This window comes from Tachysurus vachellii, chromosome 25 (assembly GCF_030014155.1).
Source record: "Tachysurus vachellii isolate PV-2020 chromosome 25, HZAU_Pvac_v1, whole genome shotgun sequence".
NCBI classification, from domain to species: domain Eukaryota; kingdom Metazoa; phylum Chordata; class Actinopteri; order Siluriformes; family Bagridae; genus Tachysurus; species Tachysurus vachellii.
The window spans coordinates 7,116,068-7,142,927 of record NC_083484.1 but is presented as its reverse complement, the minus strand read 5'-3'; the positions used below and the strand labels follow the sequence as shown (position 1 = coordinate 7,142,927).

General features: G+C 38.5%; 1 protein-coding gene across 1 annotated transcript in view; it reads right to left on the bottom strand.

Moving 5' to 3' along the window:
- Positions 1 to 26,860, bottom strand: part of ek1 (eph-like kinase 1) — a 75,543-nt gene that overhangs the window by 8,046 nt on the left and 40,637 nt on the right. The window contains exons 7-13 of the mRNA XM_060861900.1: positions 24,660 to 24,822; positions 21,910 to 22,018; positions 11,548 to 11,615; positions 10,915 to 11,040; positions 10,640 to 10,825; positions 3,787 to 3,848; positions 1,658 to 1,867 (exon numbers count right to left, since the gene is read on the bottom strand). Coding sequence (XP_060717883.1) covers positions 1,658 to 1,867; positions 3,787 to 3,848; positions 10,640 to 10,825; positions 10,915 to 11,040; positions 11,548 to 11,615; positions 21,910 to 22,018; positions 24,660 to 24,822 — 924 coding nt within the window. The remainder of the gene's footprint in view (positions 1 to 1,657; positions 1,868 to 3,786; positions 3,849 to 10,639; positions 10,826 to 10,914; positions 11,041 to 11,547; positions 11,616 to 21,909; positions 22,019 to 24,659; positions 24,823 to 26,860) is intronic.

Below are 26,860 nucleotides of genomic sequence, written 5' to 3'. Positions count from 1 at the left end.
TTAAATATCAGGAATATCAGAAACTATGATTTGCTTGGAATATAAAATAACTCCTGGTATATCTCAATAGTCACTTATCACAATATCATTAACACCTGAACCCCTGCTGATTCATGCAAATTCATAAAAAAATCAACCAGTCATGAGGTAGCAGTGTAATACATAAAATCATGCAGATGCCGGTCAAGACTCAAGACTTTACTCAATGTCCACATCAAATATCAGAAAAGGGAAAAATTTAATCTCAGTGACATTGATCATAGCACAGATCATGCACCAGATGAGCTGGTTTAGGTATTTTAAAAACTGTTGATCTTACAGTATGTGATTACCTCAGTCTCTAGAGTTAAAGACATAATGGTGCGGAAAACAAAAATACTGTAGATCCAGTAAGTGGTAGTCCTGCAGGTGAAAAAGCCTTGCTGAAGTGAGTGTTCAAAGGAATACCACAAAAGGAGAAGTTCACATTTTCCACCATTCGGATGTTTAACGTGGACATTAACTGAAGCCTATGAATGTATGCATTGCACTACTGTTGAATGATTGGCTGTTTGAAAAATCGCATAAATTAACTGTTGTTCCTAATAAAGTGGCCTATGAGTTTTTGTTCACTACACACTCACTATATCTTTTAAACCTTTTGGAGCCAGGTATATAGCACTACTCTCATTTGTCATATTAAACCTAATTTGACGCCACTCGATATCGCTTGAACTCTGCATGGTGTCTCTTTCATCACTTTCTCAATTAGATCATATTTTCACTCCCTTTATTTATCACTCAGGATTAGATAGTTTGTTGATCCAATCAGGCTGATTGATAATACGTAAATTCTATCTATTCCTTCTTATAAAGAATTGAAGAAATTAAAAGGTCTTCTTTGATTGGTCCTATTACTAATGAACCCAGTTGGTGGGTATTACTTTAATCACAACTCTGCACATCTGAATGCATTTTCCAATGTTGCACTGTAACATGCATTCGATCATGGAGATTATTCTCGCTATGCATGCTGGGAAAAGGTTGTGCAGTTCATTACCAGCAAAGGCATGAAGAATTTCTAAATTAATTATTCTTTTGCACCGAAAATCTATCTTGGGTGAAATGAATATAAAATACAAGTAAAACGATAACTAGATCCAGGTGATGAGGAGAAATTAGGTCACTAGTGGCTGTTTGCCTGAAAGCATATACGGATGAATGTAGATATGATGGACAGCTTAGTGATGCAGCTTAATAAAACATCTCTGAAGAGAATGAGTTCTTTCTCTCTCTCTCTCTCTCTCTCTCTCTCTCTCTCTCTCTCACTGTGTTCTTCTGTCCTTCTAAGTGAATGCTAAGTTATCCGCCACCATCCTACCATCACCACTGCCATCCTAGAAGTTTTCATCAAACACACTACTGACCTACTTCTCATTATATAACTAGATCAAGTCCGCCTTTCAATTTTGTTTCATCTTTGTTTCATTTCATTTATGCCGGGGAGGAGAGTGCAGCGTTAAATGATAATTAGAATTCTAAAATAAGCCTTTGCTGTGATGTTCCTGGATTAGGGTGTTTTTTTTCCAAGACAATAGAAAAGACAAGGACAGGTGAAAGACAAGAAAATCTATACTAGATAAAAAAAAAGAAAGAGAAGAATAAACTTGTGGCTCACCCTAGTAGTATACACTGCGTCTGGGTCGTCCTCAAGCACACGGGACAGTCCAAAGTCTGATACTTTACACACCAGATTTCCATTTACCAGAATGTTCCTTGCTGCAAGGTCTCGATGTACGTAGTTCATCTCAGAAAGATACTGCATCCCAGCAGCAATACCTCGCATCATGCCCAAAAGCTGAATCACTGTAAACTGGCCATCATGTTTCTACACACCCCACAAAAAAGGAAAAAATACAGCAATAGCATATTTACATTTACAGCATTTAGCAGATACCCTTATCCAGAGTGACTTACATTTATTTCAATTTATACAGCTGAGCAATTGAGGGTTAAGGGCCTTGCTCAGGGGCCCAGCAGTGGCAGCTTGGTGGACGTACTGTAGAATTCAAACTCATGACCTTCCAATCAGTAGTGGAACATCTTAACCACTAAGCTACCACATCCCCATATGTATGGCTTATATATAGAGTAAACATTACAAAACATTATAACACATACACATAGATCAGTATCTTGATAGATACGTTTATATGTCTTCCTAAATGCTATACATGTCTACGTATGTCTGTGTTAGATGGAATGAATTTCCTTTTAGCATTAGCGAGACTCAGAGATGCTACCTGCTGGCTCTAACCTTTAGTATTGTTCTCATAGCTAGAACTGTCAGAATCCCTGCTTTTACTGTGATCACAGTACACACCCTTTAAAGGTATTGTGTGCTGTCACCAGACAACAATCTCTTCTTTCTGACTGTCAGCTTCTTTGTCTAGGAGATACACCATGAATCTTAAATAATTTTATCTGGATTCCCTACAGATTTGAACTTCTCAAAAACTGCTGTCATTATTCTAACCCCACCGTCTCCTCATATCCAGTCTCTCTATCAGAATTCTTACAATGCTTACATAGTTTCTTAACATTTAATTCTTATTTTTACCTTTTCTCTGTCTGGCTGTTAAACTTTTATGATCTCCCCAATGGGTGTCACCCAAAATACTGTAGGAAGCATTCCCTTGTTGCTTTTGTCTCCTTTTTTCTTTGGCTTGATATGAATTCTTCGTTATAATATTTGTTTAAATAAATTCAAAATAGAAATGTTGATGACACGCTAACGTAGTTGTGGGAATCAGGAGCTAAAGTTTAAGTGTTTAATGTATTCAGTCATTTATTTTCAGTACTTAGTTCATCCTGGTCACATTTGGTGTAGCTTGTCTAATTTGTTAACATTTTGTTGAACACATCTAACTATAATACAGCGGGAAATAACTACATAAAGTTAAAAGGTTACACACCTCTATAACAGCTCTACAATTTGTGCTGACAAATTTCTATTATAGCAGTTAACTGCTATAATAACGCTCATGTTCTGAACCCTGTAATTTTTAACTAATTTCAATTTGTGGTCATTGCCTTAATAGTGAACAGGAATAAATTCCTAATCAAAGGGGCTTTTTTTGCTGTTGACTTATTGTTAATTCACAAACACTTACTGTATATTTAACGTGTTACCCGTCCACAATGTCCTCTACACATGGCCAACATGGTCCCCTAATCACCAGTCCTAACATACACACACAATCTCACCCTCGCTTTTTATAAAGAGACTTTCATTTCCAGCCTATGAAATAAATATTCAGTTTTGTTCTGTACAACTCAACCTTACGTCAGAATGTCTGATGTTCTGGGTTAATGACTTCTACCCGGGTCTTGATTCTCATATTTTGCCTTTGTCTAGTATCTCGTATATCTTGCCTCTGTTTGTTGATCGTCTGACCTAAGCCAGATTTCTGTCTGCATTGTCTTTCATAAACATGAAGGAATAATGAAAGCCTTGAATAGGCCATGAGAAATATAGAATATGTTCTGAATACAGCTTCCACTCAGACGTTGTACTTCTTCAGTGATGATTAAATCTCAGCATTTCACACTGCTCAGGTTATACATAACGTTTACAACTTGCCACAACAGAGAAACCGGTTGCTATACAGTATACAAAAACATCGGTCACTAATTGTCTCACCAGTAGTTGTTATGTTGATGGATGATGAGCTACTGTTGTTTTATTCATTGTCTGCATTTCCTTATTTGTTTTTTCCAGTGCAAACGTGAACAAGAAACACTCACCTTCAGAAATGTGTCCAGTGATCCGTTTTCCATGTATTCAGTTATTATCATCACAGGTTTACCTATAGATTTGGAAAAAGAAGAAGAAGAGAAAAAGGCAGGCAGTGAGTGAGCAAGAGAAGGTGAGAGAGCGCGAGTGTTTTATATTTATTTCTCCACAGGAAAAAGACTCAAAAGACATTGCAAAGTGGCCAAAAAGGCTTTATGTTCCATATTTAATTCATTTCTGACAGGAAGGAATGAATGCAAGTAGCACACCCCTATGGACTACCCGCCTCTCTTCTTCCCCATTCTACCTGCTGCCTGTTACTCATAGTGACAGCCCCTAATCAAAGCTCTCAATAACAGTCAGGCAGATAATTAGAGTGAGCCGTCCTCGGAGAATATCTTTGTCCAGAAATACCATGAATGGTAATGAGTTCCTATGGAGGGAAGCAAGATGGAGGGGTTGGTGGAATGGAGGGAGGGAGGTTCCTGGGGGGGATGTGGTAATGAATTGGCCAAGAGAGGAGGGAATGGGGTGCAAAAATCTGCTAATGGGAAAGTGTGCACTTCTCTCTCTACACAGGCAGCTGCCAGCACCGCAGATGGAGCTGAAAGAGGGTGGGAGGGAAAGAGACGTTCACACCTGTGTGTCACAAAGTGATTAAAAATTCTCCCTTGATTCCAGTGCAATAACAGCATGTCAATCAAAACAGTTCAGCCTGAACCCCCACCTGTTCTGTGGGGTTCGAAAAGGACGACCAAGGGGCTATTCTGCCCTGATGAGAATGATAGACAAACGTTTATCTCTCAGACACACCTCCTTGCCATCGTAACACATCATGATGGTACCTTGTATTGCATCCTGACTCAACTCCTTCACAGGTCGGAGAACTTCCTACTCTGATCTCAAAGGTCAAAGGAAAATTACACAGAGGTCCTCAAGAGTGACGCAAATGGCAATGATCATGATTACCAAACACAGTTCCCTAAGCTGATGTCTGAGGTTAAAGGTGAAGCAGCATTAAGTGAATCACTTTGTTACTGTCCTCCAACAAAAACTCCATTCTGTCTATTTAATTATATCCTTCAGTTCAATGTGTGTGACACTTATCTGAACAGGCTTGGCGTGCATCTCCAAGCTGTAATTGTTAGCAAAGTACAGCTGGGTTTGTCAGACTTATCAAAAATTAAATTACATGACAAGCATTGCAGAGTCAAGCATATCTCGGGTTATAATTGTCCAGTGTCACCCAAATGAGGATGGGTTCCCTTCTGATTCTGGTTCCTCTAAAGGTTTCTTCCTCATATCATCTCAGGGCATTTTCTGGGATAGATATACAGTGGTGTGAAAAAGTGTTGGCCCCCTTAGTGATTTTTTTATTTCTTTGCACGTTTGTCACACTTTAATGTTTCAGATCATCAAACAAATTTAAATAATAGTCAAAGATAACACAAGTAAACACAGCATGCAGTTTTTAAATGAAGGTTTTTATTATTAAGGGAAAACAAAATCCAAACCCACATGGCCCTGTGTGAAAAATGGCCTGCATGGCAGAGTTCCAAGAAATGTGCACATAAAGGCTCGTCTCAGATTTGCCAGAAAACATCTTGATGATCCACAACACTTTTGGGAAAATACTCTGTGGACTGATGAGACAAAAGTTGAACATTTTGGAAGGTGTGTGTCCCATTACATCTGGCGTAAAACTGTATTTCAGAAAAAAAGAACACCATACCAACAGCAAAAAATGTGGTGGTGGTAGTGTGATGATCTGTGGCTGTTTTGCTGCTCCAGGATCTGGAAGACTTGCTGTGATAAATGCAACCATGAATTCTGCTGTTTACCAAAAAATCCTAAAGGACAATGTGCAGCCATCTGTTCGTGACCTCAAGCTGAAGTGAACTTGGGTTCTGCAGCAGGACAATGATCCAAAACACACCAGCAAGTCCACCTCTGAATGGCTGAAGAAAAACAAAATGAAGACTTTGGAGTGGCCTAGTCAAAGTCCTGACCTGAATCCTATTGAGATGCTGGAAAGGCCTTAAAAAATGACCTTAAGATGAAACCTTCCAACGTGGCTGAATTACAACAGTTCTGCAAAGATGAGTGGACCAAAATTCCTCCACAGCGCTGTAACAGACTCACTGCAAGTTATCACAAATGCTTGATTGTAGTTCTTGCTGCTAATGGCGGCCCAAGCAGTTATTATGCTTAGGGGACAAGCACTTTTTCACACTGGGCCATGTGGGTTTGGATTTTGTTTTCCCTTAATAATAAAAACCTTCATTTAAAAACTGCATCTTGGGTTTACTTGTGTTATCTTTGTCTAATATTTAAATTTGTTTAATAAATTAATCTGAAACATTAAAGTGTGACAAACGTGCAAAAAAATAAATAATCAGGAAGGGGGCCAACACTTTTTCACACAACTGTATATAGTCTTTTAAACTTTAAAAGTATGTATTCATTTATTTATATTTATTCTTATGTTTTCTTCATATATATATATATATATTCTATACTTCTGTAAAGCTGCTTTGAGACAATGTGAACTGGTAAAAGCGCTATACGAATAATCTGAATTTGAATTTGAACATATTCAGAATGAGCTAATAGCGTTTGTCTATTTTACAGCTTTGAAGGCCAAGTTCATTTATAAAGAAGTGGCAGGAGGCCCCGTGATCAGTTCATTATGGCAATTAGTCATGAGCCACTCATCCATGCCTGTGGGTAATGGTATATGATTGATAGTGGAAAAGGAAGCATCCTTTTTAGCTGTAATATATAATTATACTGTCTTCCCAAATGCTAAAAGGAGTGTGGATAAAAACAGGACAATAACCGATGGATACACATCACTGTGGAACTGCGTATGGATTCTAAAAAAATAAGTGAATAACATATGTGTCTAGAATTTAATCTAGATTAATATGTATATGTGTATGTAGAGAGAGAGATCTCATTGTTACCCCTCAGTTTATTCAATAATTAATGCCTCTTTAAATAGACATAGATAAAAAAAAAGATATATGTATCTGAATATAAAACAAGACTCAAAAATTAAAATGAAATAGTTAAATTCTCTTTAATATCTAATTTTATCTGAGAAAATCTGACAGCAAGGCTGTAGCAAACTAGCACACATCTTTTCTGATATGGACAGAAAATCCAGATATTTCATTCCATTACAGAATTAAACAGTCACATTTGCAAAAAAAAAATTAAAAAATTCTATCAGCTCATTGAAAAACAGAAATTGGTCATACTGGGAGAGAAAAACATAATCAATGTCAAAGAATTAATAAGTTCAGATGGATTAGGATGCATAAAATCATTTTATAATCACATCTTGATGCAGTGAATCAAAATAAAATTGAATCATGATGTGCTTTGAGATTCACCCAAAAAAAAAATAATAAAAAATAAAAAAAAAAAAACATTACGAGACAGACATGGAAATCCTAACCATTTCTTTAAAAAAATGTTAAATCAAACTTTAAAGCAGTGCTTTATAGCCGTGATAGTTCCTGTCAAAAAGTTTGCACTTCAATGAAACATGCATTTGGGCCAATTTTTCTGGCACAGACTAGACCATAATGCATTTTCATCAGGGAATCCCTTCCCTCTTACTGGAATATAAAACCAGTCAAAAGTAATGCTCCAGGTCAAACTTAATCCTATTATGATCCTCTTCTCTACTTCCCTTGTCCGCAAGACCAATCACTAAGTCAGAAACATCAAAAAAAAATGTCTAAAACCATATTAGCTCCAAACTCAGCAGAAGTAGACAGCCTATGCACATTATCAGATTGAAGATAGCCTACTAATCTAGCAGTTAAATTCACAATGGGTTTATCATGGAGACCATGACAGCTCAGTGTTTTTGTTAAGACAGGCTGTAGGATGGCGGTCTAGTCTAGTCCCATTCTTTTAGACACTGCTCTATTTGCATTACAATGAGCTCAATCACGGTCTAATTTTTCTGTCGCGGGAGATAATGATATACCAGCTCTTAAAGCTGTGCGTAATGTGACAGCCACATTTCATATTCCAACATAATTATGCTTGTGCTCTCGGTCTTGTCGTTTCTCCTTCTGTCAGCAAGTATAAACATAAACCAAAATTGTCTTATTTGAAAGTTTTCTTTTTACTTTAATGCATGCCAAATTGTCCCTGTCAGACGAGTGATTATGCTCCTCTACTGAGAAGAGGCGCTATATTGGCAGCTGGCTCTATAACACAGTGTACTGGGGTCTTGACCTGTCGTCTGCCTGTGCGCAGCTCCATCAGGATGCTCTCTGACCTGTGAAATTACTGTGACACTCAGCACATGATCCTATCTACTCTATCTCACCCAATCGACACACACACAGAGAAGGAGCACACTTAAAACCCAACACATGCACACCCACCAATCTGTTTGCTTTTATCATATATAATCCTCCTCTTATCAGTGTTTTATATACTGTGTATTTACTAGCATCCTTTTATATGTTCTTAGCTATGTAGAGGACCTTTTTGGGCTTTAGAAATAAAATGTGATTACTTACATTCAAAACAAACAATGGTTACAGTCAAAAAGCAGGTCTACATGCTACCGACTGTATTTGAGCCCTTTTTTTTAATCTATGGCATTTTGCTTTATAAACACTGTGTTATAGATTATGTATAAGTGTATGTTGTGTGTATATATATATATAAATGTGTGTGTGTGTGTGTGTGTGTGTGTGTGCTACACACTGCAGTAAAAGTGTACAGGGGATGAACAGTGAAACTGAAACACTGGCTGATTTACTGTAAGGTTGGAGGTTTCACACATTCTGGAGGCTTTCGGCAGCTCAAACATTGTACCCTGAAGGTTGTGCTGTATATCAGGATAAAAATGCACCAATACACACAGCAATACTGGTGACAGAGTGGTTTGTTGAACATAAAGGTGAAGTTGAGCATCTCCCATGGCCTGGACAGTCACCAGACCTGAATATTACTGAACCACCTTAGGGTGTATTTGGACCACATAGTGATCTGGCCACTGTTCTGCAAGAGGAATGGCTCAAAATATCTCTGGCCACTGTGCGGGACTTGTATCTGTCATTCCTAAGATGAACTGATGCTGTACTGGCCGCAGAAGGAGCTCTACACCATACTAATACATTATTATGGTCTAAATCCAGGTTTCAGTTTCATCATCCATCCCCTGTATATATGGTCTATTGTCTATTACTGTGCTCTAGATCCTGACTGTATATAAACACCATTGTTTACTGAGACAAATTCCTTTTACATACTGTGTCCTTGGCCAAGGAAATGCTTTTTATTTATATACCATACATTTTTTCATCTGTTCTAGCCCAACTTGCTTATCCACACCACACAAATTTGTTGGAGGAGAAAATAAAGCAGCGCGTATTGAAATTTAAAGTAGTGCTGCATAATAGAGGGGGAAAGCGTGACATCCGTTGTCTTTCCTGTCAGAGAGAAGAAAAGCACTGATTTGCAGACCAACATCAATATAAAATGTTTGGACACATTTAGAGTAAGAGCCACACACTGCATTAGTCATTGGATGAATATTCATTTTCTGCTGAGCCAATTATTCGTTGTCTTTACACAACACATCACTGTTCAACAACACACCACTTTAGAGCCTTGAGTAAATAACATGGCAAAATTGCTCTCAGTGAACTGATAAATGTAGGGCAGAGATCAGTAGTAACATTATCCTTGTGGTTGTCATTATCATCTGACTAATAAGCCCCAATTTGGGGGTCAGTATGTGTGTGGTTTGTTAGCATAAATTTTCAAATATGTTCTATTGAAATGCAAATTAACAGCAGAAGCAGAGCATCAACATTTTTTGTTCTCTTCTATCTCTTTGTCTAGAACTAAACATTCATCTGAACACCATAAAATTGTCACCTACGATATTTTAGATGTTTTGCTTTCGTGACATGGTTACAGTGAAATTCCGCTGTCTTAAGGCTGTGGACTTCTCATTAAGTAGGCCAGCGCTTTTCTGTGACAGCAATGTTCATAGAATGCATATTCATACCCATGAAATATTCATGTTCCTTGCATGCTGCTTGTTGCTAAAGAGGAAAAGAGCAACACAAAGAAAACTCTGTGCACCTATGCATGCACTCTCCACATCTTACATCCATGCCCTAGTATAACAGGTGTTAAGTATGGAAACATAATATAGGGAAAATATAAAATACTGTATATATTTGTAATGACTGTGTTAACTAGCTAACTTTATAATTGTATTATTTAATTGTTTTGTATAATTTTATATATTTAATGCCCAAATTTTGATTTAAACTAAAACTGGGTGTAGCCTAAACAAGCAGATTTTTTCCCCCCACCAATTTTATGAATCGTATCAGCATGAGCTATGGATTCTCTGACCGTTCCTTGACTGTTCTATGACTACAGATGTGCATTAGTGAATTTTTTATCCCGTTTGCATACTTATTATTTTTATTTATACCTGCCTACAATGTTTCCTATAAATTTAGTTCACTTTAGTTTCCAAACAAAGTAGTAGCGTAAAATGTAAACCATTGTGATGCTAGCAAGTTACTATAATGTATGATACACTGCGTACATCTTTTTGGCTATGCGAGCTTCGAACCTGACCTCCTGCTTGTGCGACTTTTTTCTAGTGTACCCTGTGATTTCAATACCGGTGAACAACACTAGTTTCAACCAGAGATCCTGTGAATCTTTCTGCCAAGCTAACTTAAATATGTGTGCATGTAATTTGTATTTGTTATGTGAATATTATTTTAAATAATGTGTATTCAAATGCATTTACGTTCCTACTGTGTAAGTGTATTGCTTGTGAAACATGGGACTGAAACTCACATCGGGTCACAACTCCTTCCAGTCTGATGATGTTCGGGTGGTCAAACTGGCCCATGATGCTTGCCTCACTGAGGAAATCCCGCCTCTGTTGCTCTGTGTAGCCTGCTTTAAGACTCTTGATAGCCACGTGGATCTCCCTTTTACTGGGCAGACGCAAACGACCGCTGCACACTTCCCCAAACTCGCCTGGATTAGAACACGAGGGCATATGGTTTGCTTTTCCATTCTTCCTTCTTAGACTGTATAACTGTTTAAGTTCAATAGCTTAACATTACCAGCTCCGATCACTCGTTCTATGCGGATGTTGGAGACGTCGATTTCTTTGGCAAAATCACGTACTGCCTGATTCGGGTCCTCGTACGTGTGAGGATGAATGTACGTTCTGCTTCCAGGAAGTGGGACTGAAAATCATGAGGAAAGACAGCAAGGTTAGGATAATGACCATGTTTTGGTAGTCAGTTTGCTTCCTTCATTAGTATACCATCCATTTCCCTAAAAGAGCGACGCACCACATTTGCAACCTCATTAAGCATTGTCTTTGGCAGGCAGGAAAAGTGTCATTAGAGAAAACACACATTAGGCAACTGGAGTGATCAGTGGCATAATTTATCAGCAGACGCAACAGAGGGAGCCTCGGCACACCGAGGCTTCACTTACTGACAAATGCATGACTTGCTAAAGAAACATGCTCTCCCTCTGCCCACTAACTAAACAGCAGAGTTAAATTACAGAGTGTCTGTTCTAACTAGCTCCAGGCAACTCACTTATGCATTCTGTGGAATTTTGAATGTTATGCTGTAAGAAACTGCGAAATGCGAAAAGATAAAGGTGAGCTCTGGCGATTAAAAACACCGTAGCTTCTTGCTCAGAGCTAAGAAGTGTTTTTCACAACTCAAAGTGTCTCTCACCGCGACTATGCTGGAACTGCATTTTCTCCTCCTCAGGGTCCTGTTTCGCTTTGATGTAGCCACAGTGCCTAGAAAAAAAGCAATATACGACACGGTATCATCCATACAATACTGACTCTGTCTAGGACAACTTACTGTATGAGAGCCATACATAATAACCAGTGTGCAATATTATACAATGAGCTTCAGTAAGGTGCAGTCAGCCACAAAGCTGCTTTTTAAAGAGTCTGGCAACTTAATAGAGGTCTGATCCTAATTCTTATTACAACTAAAAATACATTGAAAGCTGGACATATCAGATATTATCGTTCATCAAAGCCGCACAAAAGGTCATGAATTAAATAATACCTTCCTTAATGAATATGTGAAATCACAAGGGTTGAAGCATGCAGGGCTTTTAACTGATAACATGTTCATTATTCTTTTAATCCTTTTCAAGACTCTCACTTGCTTGCTTTCTTTTCATTGCATATATTCAATAGAGCTCAGCAGCGAAGCTGGATTAAAGAGCCTGACAGAGCATAATAATTACATGGTAAAATGGAGACGGTCAGTGACTGGTCATCTTGAGGAAAGGAGGCCCATCTGGGCAACAGCAGATGAACTTCAGCACCGAGCTTCGGCCTTCTGTTAGGAACCAGCTGGAGAAAGGAAGCGCTCTAAAGCTACTCCCACAAGGGTACAGCTCAATACTCGCATAAAGCAGTCTGAACATTTACTCTTGAATATTTATGCAAAACAAGGGCCCACCACTGAACCACAGACATCTGATCACAAAAAGTCTTTAGCAGGGCACAAGCTGGTTATCAGTGTTTTTTCCCAGGACGTATGGAACGCATCGATACAAATGGAGTGTTTTCTTTACATGCTGTAGATAAAGATCTTGCACCCGGGCCTACATTTAAATAATGATCTGTGACATCTGTTAAAACTGTTAACACATACTTTTAACTACACAAACCACCAGGATCTCTTGTAATTCTTCTCATTAGTTTCACAGTGTTTACTGAAGGATTCACAGTAGGTAATGAATTATATGCTTTAAGATTAATAGCTGAATAATATACAGGAAAAGTAACACTTTAGTGTAAGAAAGCTGTAAAAGTTGAAATGTTTTGGAAATGATTTTCAATATAATTCATTTTTCTCGATAATCATAAAGACATATATATATATATATATATATATATATATATATATATATATATATATATATGTATATACGTATATATATTTATATATCATTGTTACATTGTTATGATATATATCTATAGTCAGCTATCATGGTCATAATGGATGGCCAAAATATTAGAGAACAGTTATCACATTCAGAAAGGCATACAGTTTCTCTCATTGCTCTGATATCTTAACATACAGCTTATGTCTATTTGTGTTACATGTTATAATAAAGGATCATCTGTGAGCTCTAACATAATAACATGTCTTATCGCAATAAATTCAATTCTTTTATCCTTCTTTATACTATTTTCCGGTCTGCCAACATTTCCCAACAGTTTAGACAGTAATGTTACTGATGCCAGCCTGTTTAATTCAGCTTGACAAATACAAATAGCAGATAAGAGATTCGTTTATTACTCAGTAAACTTCTTTTAGCAAACTGAGGGCAAAAACTCTGTATGTTTGTGAGATTATAAAATTAGTATAATGGGTAAATTAGTAAGAAAAAATAGTAGTTAGTTTATGTTTTAGTTTATATATCATTTATGTTAATATAGGTTATGTGTGCTTTGTGATTTTTTTTCACCACACTTTATGGGTAATCACCATATACAGATGAGTAACAAGAAAATTTGCAGTTTGGAAAAATTTGTAAATCAGGGAGAAAAATTGTAGCTGAAATTGACACAACTTTGCTAAAATATCACTGAGGCCCATTGCACAAACACGAACTATGTGTAAGTGCAAAGAGCGCTATGATGTAGCTATTTTTACCGAATGATCAACCGAATTGATCAGAATTGAACCCAAATGAACTAAATTTATATTTTTGCCTTCTGTCAAATGACATATATCTGACGATTTCTAATATCTTTCACATTTCTGCTAAAAGCGAATATGATAATTTGTTTCCCTGTCACATCCAGTGCTAAGCAGTAAAAAAACCATTGATGACAGCTGATCAGTAAGCGTCTGTGCAGCAGTCCAATCTTAACACAAGAGCCTCAGGCAGGACGTCAGAGCTCTGGGGGTCAATTACATAATAAGAGACTGCTGGGATGGAAAGATCTACCATCCAACTCTCCCTCTAATCTGCGCTGTTGCATCTTGCTGCACAGCTGGGGCTTTGGGGCCTGTTTCAGCACAAACGGGGGTTTAGGGATATGTGTATGTTTAGGTTCCCCTTCATTGCTTTTAATGAAGGGGAGAAAGTCCCCAGAGAGACTCCACCTGTCCAGCAGGCAACCCAAACCATCCATGGCTGTGTCCTGGTGTGCATCTGTGCTCATCACACACATACACACACACACACACACACTCCATTGTAAGTGCCACGTGCAAAGGTAATAGATGGACATGCTTTTACATGGCTGTGGGATTTAAGGATACAGTCAGGGGAGTGTGTGTGTGTGTGTGTGTGTGTGTGTGTCTGCATAGTGGGGGTTGGAGGCAGAGTGTTTGATTGAAGCATGTGGTAATCAGGGAGAATAAATCGACCCTCCTACCAACCCAACAGACTCCCATTCTACCCTCACACCCCTGAGGTGCCACGAAAAACCTCCCCTGCAGCTGCTATACCCCAATCTCACGCACTGATGAAACACTTCCCCCTGTCACTGCGGAAGCCCAAGAGGTTCTGTTCAGAGTTGTAAATACGCACGCCTTCTTCTGACAGATCACACTATTGGGGGAGGAAGGTGCAGATTTGAGTAACAGCTATACATTAATGACATATTTTTTAGGAAGAAAACAGACATTGGGTGTCTGAGTGCAATTAACACATTCCCTGTTTCTCGAAAGACATCACACCAAAAACCTTTGCTGAATGGTTTTTGACCCAGTTTCTTTCTCTTGTTTGAATTTCTTTTGTCTTTGCTTCTGTGTGAGTGTGTGTGTGTCTGCATGTGTGTGTGCGCGTGAATGCCTTTATCTGCAGGTGACAGTTGGTGCAGACACAGAGGTATGGATGTGTTGACAAAGTTATTCTTCCTGTGTGTCGTGTGTGAGTAAGCGTAGAACTAATAGAGAACAGGAAAGAGGGAAACACATAAGAGAGGAATACAAACCCTCACTTTTTCAGTTTGGAAGAAAAAAGCAATTTACTGTGCAGGGGTCAAGTGTGAAAAGAAGACAGGGTCTAAATAACAGAGTCTAAATGCCATAAGAATAGAGTGTGACAAAACCAGGTACAATTTCTGAATTATTATTAGGAGGGTTTACTTAAAAAAAAACAGTAATAAGGGAATCAATAGGAGGAAGGATCAATAATGGCAAAGAACAGAAACTGAACCGATCTGCAGAATCTGTGTATTAGACTAAGATTAAGAGAATGAGATTTAATAAAGGAACTGAAAGCAAATGAGTTATTTATACAGATTAATGGAACGAATTATCGTGAACAAGAACAACGGTGTAATGAAACAGACAGCACTGAAAGTGAATTCCTTTAAAATGCTCTGAAAGAACCATGACCTTGGTTATAGCAGCACAGCAGATATGGAGGCTGTGATTGTAGTTACAGTATGTTGGCCTTTAGTTGCATAATCACAATCATGTTATAAGAAATTTCAATTTTAAAGAAAAATATAAGTGCATTAAACACAAGCTCGTGCTTCTCGCCGTTTTTACAAAAAGGCATGTCAGTATAAAAATATACAATACACGTTCTTTTGACAATACAAGCTCTTCAGTGCTTTTCACTGGTGCTTGTGTACATATAATACGATTAGACTACAGCAATTTGCCAATACTTATACTTATTTCATAAAAAATGATATGTCATACTTTTAATTTAGGTTTCTTTTTACATTTAATACACTTAAACTACTGCCTGAGCTGCTAGAATAGAACTACCAATCAGATTCAAGTATTCAACAGCAATGTGATCTAAATATGAAATAAATCATTTCCCCAAAAAAGATCTTTTTTGCATACACTTGGCAGAAATTGGGTGCTTTTCTCCAAGTCTGCGCAGGGAAATGATTTCTGCCAGCTTGTTTCACAGACTGAAAGAAGGAAATGAGGATATCTTTGGCACCACCTTTACACCCATAAATCCTGGATATGGCAGCAATGTATTCAAAAACAATAAGGTGAGTGATCAGGATGTACACATTCAAATAATTAGAATGTTTAAGAAATACAAGTGCTGAGTGGTGCAGGAATGTGGCCTCATCTACAGGACGTTATTCAGAGCAGGGGACCGGACGGCCCTAAGTACAGCAAGGGCCAATCTGTCCCAAGCCATCAGAGAAGCAAAGCATGCACATGCCCAGAGAATCCACAGCCACTTCCTGCACAGCGGAGACACCCGGCGTATGTGGAAGGGCAACGACTTCTATGCTCGGTTTAAGGTGCAGAACATCATAGCGGCAAGGAAGATCATTACTCCCCCAACGATCAGGTACTCTGCCTGACCACGACCGAGGTGAGGAGAACTCTATGCAGACTTCCACCAGTGTCCCTGTGCCAACAAAGTCTACAGTGTCCTGCCTCAATGACTATCGTGCCGTCTCACTCACACAAATTGTGATGAAATGTTTCGAGAGGCTCATCATGAGGCACATCAAGACCCAGCTACCACATTCAACGGACCTCTTGCAGTTTGCGTATCGTCCAAACCACTCCACAGGTGATGCCATTGTCGCAACCCTTCATTTGGCACTCACCCACTTGGACAACAAAGATACATATGTAAGAATGATGTTCATAGACTTCAGTTCATCATTCAGCACAATCATCCCTCACTACCTGATTAAGAAGTTGAGCCTGCTGGGCCTGAAGACCTCTCTCCGCAACTGGATCATGAACTCCCTGAATAAGAGACATCAATCAGTCCGGATCGGAAACAGCATCTTCAGCACCACCACATTGAGCATTGTAGCCCCTCAGGGCTGCGTTCTAAGCCCATTGCTGTTCGCTTTGCTGACTCATGACTGTGAAGCGATGCAGATCGAACCATATCATCAAGTTTGCAGATGACACGACCGTGGTGGGTCTCATAAGTAAGAACGACGAGTCAGCATACAGAGAGGAGGTGCAACAGGTAACTGCTTGGTGTAGAGCCAACAACCTGTCTCTGAATGTTGAAAAAACTAAAGAGATGGTTGTTGACTTCAGGAGAGCACAGAGCGACCCCTCTCCACTGAACATCAATGGATCCTCATCCGGAGATCATCAAGAGCATCACATTTCTTGTTGTTCATCTGGTCACTCAACACCAGCTCCATCACCAAGAAAGCCCAGTAGCATCTCTACTTCCTAAAAAGGCTGAGGAAAGCACATCTCCCTGCCCCCACCCTGACTACATTTTACAGAAGGACCACTGAGAGCATCCTGTGCAGCTGCATCACTGTCTGGTTTGGGAATTGCACCGTCTCGGATCACAAGACCCTGCAGCGGAGAGTGAGGACAGCTGAGAAGATCATTGGGGTCTCTCTTCCCTCTATCATGGAAATTTACACCACACGCTGCATCCGCAAAGCTAACAGCATTGTGTATGACCCCACACACCCCTCATACACACTCTTCACCCTTCTGCCATCTGGTAAAAGGTACCAAAGCATTCAAGCCTCATGACAAGTCTGTGTAACAGTTTCATTACACAAGCCATCAGACTCCTCAACAATTAAAGTGAACTGTACTGAGCAGAACAGACACACACACACGCAACTGTATGGATTGCATTGATCTGCACCAAATACACACTCATCCAATATACATCCATGTCTACAGCACCACCATATCAAACTGTTTACATGCTGTTACACTGTTTCTGATCTTTACACATGATGTCTTACACGTTCAGTCAATTGCTGTTTCACACAACACATTACAATCCCACATATAACTGCTGCTATTATATTAAGTGTTCATTCCTGTATTTTTGCACATGTACTGTAGAATATACAGTATGTACTATGATTGGTGCTGCTGTTATGTATTGTCTCATAGTCATAGATGAGCTTTATGTGGCACGGACTTTCTTACTAAGTCCTTAGCTCTGTGTTGTTCTATGTAGCTCATAGAAACGTCTATGTAGAAACGTTGTCTCATTTCATTATGTACTGTGTCAGCTATATATGGTTGAAATGACAAAAGCTTGACTTGACTTGATTGAAGTCCTGAATTACAAATACTTCAGCCAGCAGAAAAAAACCTATGCTGTCAATCTGGACCATGTTGGATTAAGCAGACATGAATTAAGATTAAATTCTAGTCATATCAGGGCTGTTTAATTGTGTGTGTATGTGTGAAAGTGAGAGAGAGAGAGAGAGAGAGAGAGAGAAAGAGAGAGAGAGAAAGAAAGAGAGAGAGAGAGAGAGAGAGAGAGAGAGAGAGAGAGAGAGAGAGAGAGAGAGAGAGAGAGAGAGAGAGAGAGAGAGAGAGAATGGATAACCACATAAACACCAAAGAGTTTTCTTTTTTTTTTTTTTTGCATATAAAATATTATATGCTGATAAAGTCTGCTTTTTGTGATGCTTATTTCCTCTGGGAGTGTGAGAGGCTTTGATGTCTTTTTTTGTGTGCAACTGTGCCTATGTGATATAGTCCTCAATCACCATGCAAACACATGACATGTCTGCATAGTGTACGAGTTCTGATGCCCTGCTTCGACAAGCACACTGGAGTCCCATTCTCTCTCAGTTCCTAGACTTCACTGATTCCAGTTCCTATTATCCTGTTAATAATGCCATATATACTGTTATCTACTCATGCAACATTTATGACTTCACATTGAGGGCTTGCTTCCAATAAAGTGTGGTGCAATTGGATAAATTCAAATTCAGATTTTATAGGTCACATACACAATCCTACACAGAATCACCTGAGGAAAATAAAGAGATAAAATGATATACGGTGATATAAATAAAAGATGGATCATACTCTGACACAATACATAACATTCTCATAAAGGCCTGAACGACATCTGAACATCCTGCCAAACCCTGATTACACTCTGTAGCCTAAAGCGTAAAAAAAATGACAAAGGAGAAGTACTTGGTTTGAGTTGCCTTGCTGGAGCTGCATCCAGACTTTGGTCTGCTTTTTTGACTACACTGTAATTTGAAACTCATCACTAACAGGCAATTCACCATTTTGGAAAGCTGACAAAATTGACTTGGACATTGATTTGTACAGATGTTTTCTCAACAACATGTACATTTCCATTGGGATAATCAAATACACCTTCAGTCAGTGGAGTGTGACTGCCAGTTTCTAACCAAGACACAGATGAGACAAGCTAGATGGTGATTAACAGGTTTGCAATTTGATCATTTTCAAAACAATTAATTTAGCATTCACAATTAATTTCATATTTATTCACAGGAATTAAAAAGACTAATTCATATAACTGAACTACAAGTTACTAATCAGAGTCAAACTAAAGAAAACAATTAAATCAGAATGGATGGGAATGGGGGGCACGGTGGCTTAGTGGTTAGCACGTTGGCCTCACACCTCCAGGGTTGGGGGTTCGATTCCCGCCTCCGCCTTGTGTGTGTGGAGTTTGCATGTTCTCCCCGTGCCTCGGGGGTTTCCTCCGGGTACTCCGGTTTCCTCCCCCGGTCCAAAGACATGCATGGTAGGTTGATTGGCATCTCTGGAAAATTGTCTGTAGTGTGTGATTGCGTGAGTGAATGAGAGTGTGTGTGTGTGCCCTGCGATGGGTTGGCACTCCGTCCAGGGTGTATCCTGCCTTGATGCCCAATGACGCCTGAGATAGGTACAGGCTCCCCGTGACCCGAGGTAGTTTGGATAAGCGGTAGAAGATGAGGATGGGAATGGATGGGAATGACAAGGATTAACCTGTTAAACTGTGATAATTGCATTCAATAAAAACAGTCAGTCATCCAGCTGGAGTCCAAGAAAAATTATTCATTTTTCTACCCCAACAGGATCCTGATCCTGCTCTGTTTTCAGGACATGCAGGGGGAAAAAAATCCCTCGGCAACCTGGACTTGCAAATGGCACACGTCCATTAACCGATCGGGAAGCACCTGCTCAAATCGCCGCCATGTTTCCTGGAACATTCTGCAGAGATAACCAAACCAATCTCTGACTGGTGGAGTGTAACTGCCATTTTATAATTACATTCACAAAGAAAGCAGGAGGCAGAAGAGAAGAGCACAACAATGATCACATGGCACCTGGTAAAAGGCTATAGCTAGTCAGTCAGAAGGGAATTTTCTTCATATTCGGCCAACAAAAGAAGACTAAGATAATCTCATTAACAAAAGCCCAAATGCAAAATTCTTTCAAAAAACTCACTTGAAACTGTGTAGTAATGTTTGAATATGATTTTTCATTTCACAAGTACATCATTTACGGCCTTCCATCTTGCTTTATGTTGTGCTACAGCAAGGTCTGTTATAAATTTTGCTCTAATGTGGTCAAACATCTGACTGGTACATGTTTATATGGTGAAGTTTGTGCTTTGGATATGATTATTTAAGCTTTATGGAAGGAGTCTCTGTTGTCAGTGTTAGGGAGGGACACCATGGATGGGGCGATCACACACACGCGCACAAAACAAAAACACACACACACAGAGAGACAAAGTCGGTTATGCCGGTAAAGAGAGCATAGGAAGAAATTCAGCAAAAGACGACAAATGCATTTGAAGCATTTGGATAACGGAGCAGAAATCAGACAAAGATATTTTTCTCTGAAATATTACCACAAATAATTGACTGTATATGTATTGTATTTGACAACAAATGTATTTGATGCTGATCTGACCCCATATAAGAATTCTCAAATTTCTCAACAGGTACGATTTTACATACACACACACACCTTTATACATGCATTCACACACTACAGACAATTGAGATATGCCAGTCAGCCTCCTTGTTGCTGGTAACAGTTATTCCACTTCCCTCCGTCACATCACGGATTATTTTCCTTACATAACACGCTTTGTGCTTAACATGATTATTTTAGTTATACTTTAATACGATTTCAGGGATACACAAGTAACTGAATTTCACCCATCATTAAAACATGATCTACAACAGATGGGTGACTACCTGCTGCTTAAAATACGCTATGCAAGGATATGTAAGGGAAGGATACCAAGAAATGTTTGGAGTAAATTTTTCTGAAACCTAATAACCTGTATATAAAATCAAAATTTCCGTGTAATCCTAAAATGTACATTTTGGAACAGATGACCTGAAAGTGACAGTATCCGATATCTCAATAAATTTGGAAAGAGCTGAAAGAATTCTGGATACTACATATCAAATATCCAGCTAAATCCAGACAGTACCATATAAATCTATGCCAAAGCAATGAATGCAGTTAAAGTGTTTGGCTTTGCTTTCAAACTCAGTACAGTAGCCTGTTCTTTACTCTAAAGCCTGTCACACTGCATTAGTTTCCCAGCTACAAAGTGCAACATTATGCTCCAAGAGGACAAAATTCAAACCCTTTTGTTTATTGCTTCCATCAGGGTCTTTCCACAAACATCTGTAAACAAGTAGACACACACAGTATATTGTGATCCTAATACTGAGACTCTATTTTTTTTTGCACAGACATGATGAAATGAAGATGAAGACTTCAAGAGCAGGTCTGAAAGCCACATCATGGAAACAAAACAGACACTAAAATTGATAAGACTTCCTTTGATAGGGAAAAAATAAAGGTATGATGTCTTGATCTTTGATCGGTTGAAGAGACATCAAAAGCTGATGCTCCTATGTGTTATCTAAACAGTTTTCTCTTCGATCTGTCTATTTCTTTCCCTCTGTCTGTTTCCTCTCTTCTGATTATATTCATTTATTTATATTCATTTAATGACCACTGTTATTGCCAGGGATGCAGCGACACTCTCTTGCTCTTTCATTTGGCTTCTCAAGTGCTTGCTTTCATCCCCAGGGACTGCAATCATTTGCCTTTCCAATTTTTAGTAGAGCGCTTGCTTTTTCTCTCAGACCCTTTATATTCTGTAAAATCCAGCTTCTGGTAGTCTGTTTGCAAAATTATTGCCCACTAAGTATTTCTGCAATCTGTGTTTTTCCAAGATGGCTTTTATCTCTTTTTTAAACTTTGTGAGAGAATCTGCATAAGATTTTTTTTTTCCTTTTTACTTATAAGAAACCGCTAAATGAAAGACCAGACCTATCTTGCTAAATCTTTTTACACAAACACTGCTGAAAATCCAGATGTTCTTACCTGCCACTGACCACAAAGCAGGCCACAAGAAGGATGAGGAGTACTACACCAGCAGCAATGGACACAGCCAAGATGGTCTTCTGGTTTGGATCTCCCACTGCCAACATATCTGTCAGAGAAATAACAGCCACAGCTGATAAAAGACACAGCTGATATTTTCAATAGTGGTGCTTTTACCTATTACATCACAGCCAAACATACGTTTCAGGGCTGATTTTCATTTCTGACTGAGTATTGGTGAATATACAGTATTTTACTTTTTATTTTTATTTATTTTTTACTTTATTTTACTTTTCTGTGTGCAGCTAGTAACTTTTAAAGGGATCAGCGTTTAAGATTATATAATGATTTTAGCATATTTAAGAATATTATGAATTTGCATATTATTGACCATTAACACACCTAGCTGTGCACATTAATCACAGCATTCATTCATTCATTCATTCATTTTTTACCGCTTATCCGAACTACCTCGGGTCACGGGGAGCCTGTGCCTATCTCAGACATCATTGGGCATCAAGGCAGGATACAACCTGGACGGAGTGCCAACCCATCACAGGGCACACACACACTCTCACACGCAATCACACACCACGGAAAATTTTCCAGAGATGCCAATCAACCTACCATTCATGTCTTTGGGCCAGGGGAGGAAACCGGAGTACCCGGAGGAAACCCCCGAGGCACAGGGATGAACATGCAAACTCCACACACACCTCTTGGAGGCGGGACTCAAACCCCCAACCCTGGAGGTGTGAGGCGAATGACTAACCACTAAGCCAACATGCCCCTAATCACCGCAGATTTGATTTAATTTAACAATACGGTATATCCACCCTTATTAGACAGCTTAGAAAATTGTACTTGTTCCAACAGATGAAACACTGAAACTGTTACTACACTTATTATATGCTGTCAGTCAGTTTATATGTTTCATGGCAATGGATTTCATTTAAAAGCTTTGTATTGTTCTCAGTGGCTCTGAGTGACTGATATCACCCAAAGCATTAATCAGTTTTTTTTTTAATTAATTACTCGTGGTTAAACTATGCATTTTATTAGGCATTCATTAGGCATTTAAGTAAAAGGTTCTGATTCACTGCATGTGGTTCCACAGCATAATCTCTGTTCAGTACTTTAACTGCACCTCAGCAGTGATCCTCGAATTACAGACGAATACATTAAATATAAAAAGAGCTCCCCAGTACAATCAGCATGATGTGCTCCATGTGACAACACAGGAAATAGTTTAATGCACTTCACAAGGCATATAAAACATGCTCTCCAAAATAGGTTGAGAAAGTAGAAAAAAAGGGAATTCAGCAAAAAATTATGGAGGCAAAACAAAATTATCTGGCTTTGTGGAGAAAGAAAGTGTGGGGAGGAAATAAAAAATAAATAATAAATAAAAAACACAGGGTTTTGATTGACCTGAAAATGGAATAATACAAGTAATAGAATAAGCACAAAATTCCATCATTGATTACCTTCATTATAAAAATATTCATTACCATTGTCATTGCAGTAGTGCAACTCATTGAGCAAGGCTCTAGAATATCAAATACTCAATTATTCCATATTTGTATGAAATTGTGGTAGTTCAGTGGTGAAGGTTATGAGCTGCAAGTTTTACAGGTTGAATTTGAATTTAAAATCGCGGCACTGAGAACCGCTTACGCAAGGTCATAAACATCCCTTCAGCTCTGTGAGAGATTGTATACGGTCTGAATTACACCTTTTCTTAGATAAAAATAAAGCTAAATATTAATGTCAGTCAATAACATTGGCTTCAACTAAATAAAATCTCTTTCAAACATGGTGTAAAACATTTATGACTATTTGGCTTAGCATGACAGAGCGCAGCATTAACACATACACATACATCTATTGTATTTTATTTATCTTCTTTAATTTTACAATTTTATGAGTGAATAATTGCCCTCAGATATCCCTTACTGTCCTACACTGGCAGATAATATTTAGTCACTTTTTATTATTATTTATTTATTTATTTATTTATTTATTTATTTATTTATTCTCCTTTCCTTCCTATTTTGATATTTTGGCAATATTGTATGCTAATCATCTTGAAAATAAAGTACTTTAGAATTGAAATAGAAAATTGTACGTAGGTTATAAAGCAGCTGTTGTTGCTGTTGTTTAGTTACATGAGACCTGCCTACTCAGAACCCTGATCACACATGTCAAGGGGGCTGAAAAAAATACGCTATAAAACTTCAAACACGTCAGAAAAAAAGACTATCTGCACTGTGTGTGTGTGTGTGTGCCTCTGGGGACTGAGATTTGGTGACAAGATATCATCAGTTCATAAATATTTTACAATTGTCTGAGATTAACTGTCTCAAGCATTGTGTCATTTTCACTGAAGAAAAATAAAACAGGTCAAGAGTGAACTGTGCCTGGCCTTGTTCCTCGAGGAACTAGGGGAGCTGGAAATCTTTAGAGAAATGATGTGAAAAGCTGTAGTCTATCAATCATTGTTAGCTCTCTCAGTGGTTTTTAATGATATCTTTGCCCTAGCTCTGTAAGCTGTCACAGATAAGAGGGAAAACAGAAGGAAAAACAATTACGGCACAGAGAAGATGGAGTGAAAACACAGACAGCATGAAGACCATGAACTTCTTAACATCTACTGAACCGAGAGACAGAATGAAATGATCGTCTATCCAGATAAAAAGGAGTAATTAAATAAAATATTGGGGCATGTGTAGGTTTTAGCTGACGCTCACCTTCGTGTCTCGTCTCCAGCTCGATCTCTCCGCCGTAGTTGCCGTAGCCTCCGTCAGTGTGAGCACGAACCCTGAACACATACGTGGTACCTGGTTTCAAGCCCTCCACTGTCATGATGTTGGATTTGGTCTTCAGCACTGTGTAGTTCTGGTCTCGCTGATTCTAAATAAGTCAATCAGAAAAAAAAATACATAACCACGATACGGTGATTTGTTTTACTCAATCAATCAAATCTTGACAACCAAAAGACACTAACGTACGGTGTGGCATTCTGTACTCTTTTACTGGTTCCACATATTTTTACAACTATATGTTGTACCTGAAGTTCAAGCCCTGAACAGTTCAACACTGACCAGACAAATCCAAAGTAAAAACAAAATGATCTGGTCTGGTGTTAAATTTTGTTACAGAATGTACCTGAAAATTAACTATTAAAAACAGTAAAATGTGCAAACTCTGTCATAGGTAATTAATATTATAAAAATGTTTATTACATATTCATTGTCATTATACATCTGCGGTAATAAAGTAATTGTAACTAAGGTTATAAACTTAAATTGTTCAGCTCTGTACTTGGATTGTATCCGGTCTGGATATATACTACTTCTTCCCTTGGATAAAAAAATAAATTAATAAATAAATAAATACAAAGCTTTGGTGCTGACTCTTAGTTTTCAAAGATTCAGTGAATCGACTCTTTTCTGGATCAGTTATGATGTGATGACAACATGATGACTTATCACACAAGTTATATTTAAACATTATGTAGGCTAAGAAAATTATATTTACTTTATCAATGCTGCATGGTCAAAAATCATTTTATTACTTGCAAGCTACAGCAATCCATTCAAACATTTCCACGACTTGCTGCCAAACCTTGCAGACTGCACATGAATCAGAACATTGTGTATCAGGACATTGTGTCTACTGACAATTTGGCCATTGTTTAAAGCATATACAAACAGATGCATATAACATACAAAAAAACATATAACATTCCACTTTTCCTGTTTGCGATAGCTAGCACTCATTGAAACAATTAGACATCCCTGATCCCAGGAAACGTATCTGGACAGCTGTTTTATCATCCTGTTTTCTTTTCCTGAAGTTTAACCGTTGCCAATGTCTGCATTAATATTTTATGGACTGATATTCATTAATCTTCTTTCATGAGCTCTTACCAGAGGCATGTGGCACCTTTTTCAGGCAGGAGACTCTCAGTGGTTACTCTCTGAGGCTATCAAGCCAAAACAGTGATAAATGGGTGAGTTTGATAAGCTTTGGCTCAAGCCAGGTTGGACCGTGTGGCCAACATCAAACAAAGCAGGCAAACCCAGCTGCCAAGTCTGTTCATCTGTCATCTTGTTCTAAAAGCTATGTAACACATAATCATTTGCATGTATCAAAAACATCAGTGATCTCCATTGTACACCAATAGAGTTATGGGATGACCTGCTTGTCCTCTTCAGCCACTTGTGCAGAATTCCAGGAAGAATGAAGTGACATGTGATGACATGTCAGATGATACACTGCACATTATCATGGGCACTCAAATTCAAAACATTACGAATTAGTGATCTTTCAGATCCTATATGCAGATCTAAAGCCGTATGAACGTTTAAACAATGTCTAGGTAATGGTGACTCCACCATCAAAACAATAAGAACATACTTATGAATTTAAGCTTCTGCCAGCATTGTATCAAACATTTAAGCGTTTATCTCGGTTTGAATTAATTTGAAATGCTGGCATGCACATGACAATAATAAAAAAAAGGCACTGCATAGTTTTGAAAGAAACCAAAGATATTGCCGAAAGTTACCTGTTCAGTATTGTAATGAGTCTGTCTGTGTTTCTGTCCTGTTTCTGTCTGCTGTCTTTCCCGGTTGTTAATTGCTCCACCCACTCTTTGGTTTCCATGGACATTAATTGTACTCCTTCTCTCCTTCAGGTGTGTTGTCTTTGTCTCTAATTAGTTCCGCTTTGTCATTGGTTCCTGTCAGCTATATATACTCTGTTTGTTCACTTCCCTGGTGTTGGTCGTTCTTGTAAGTTGGTGTTAATGTTCCCGTCTCCTGTGTGCTCTGTATTCTGCTCTGTTTGTTTGCCTGTTTCTTGTCTTGGTTTAGTAAAAGTCTAAAACTGCATTTGGATCCTCATTCACACTTTGTCCTGCACCGTGACAGACTTACAACAACGA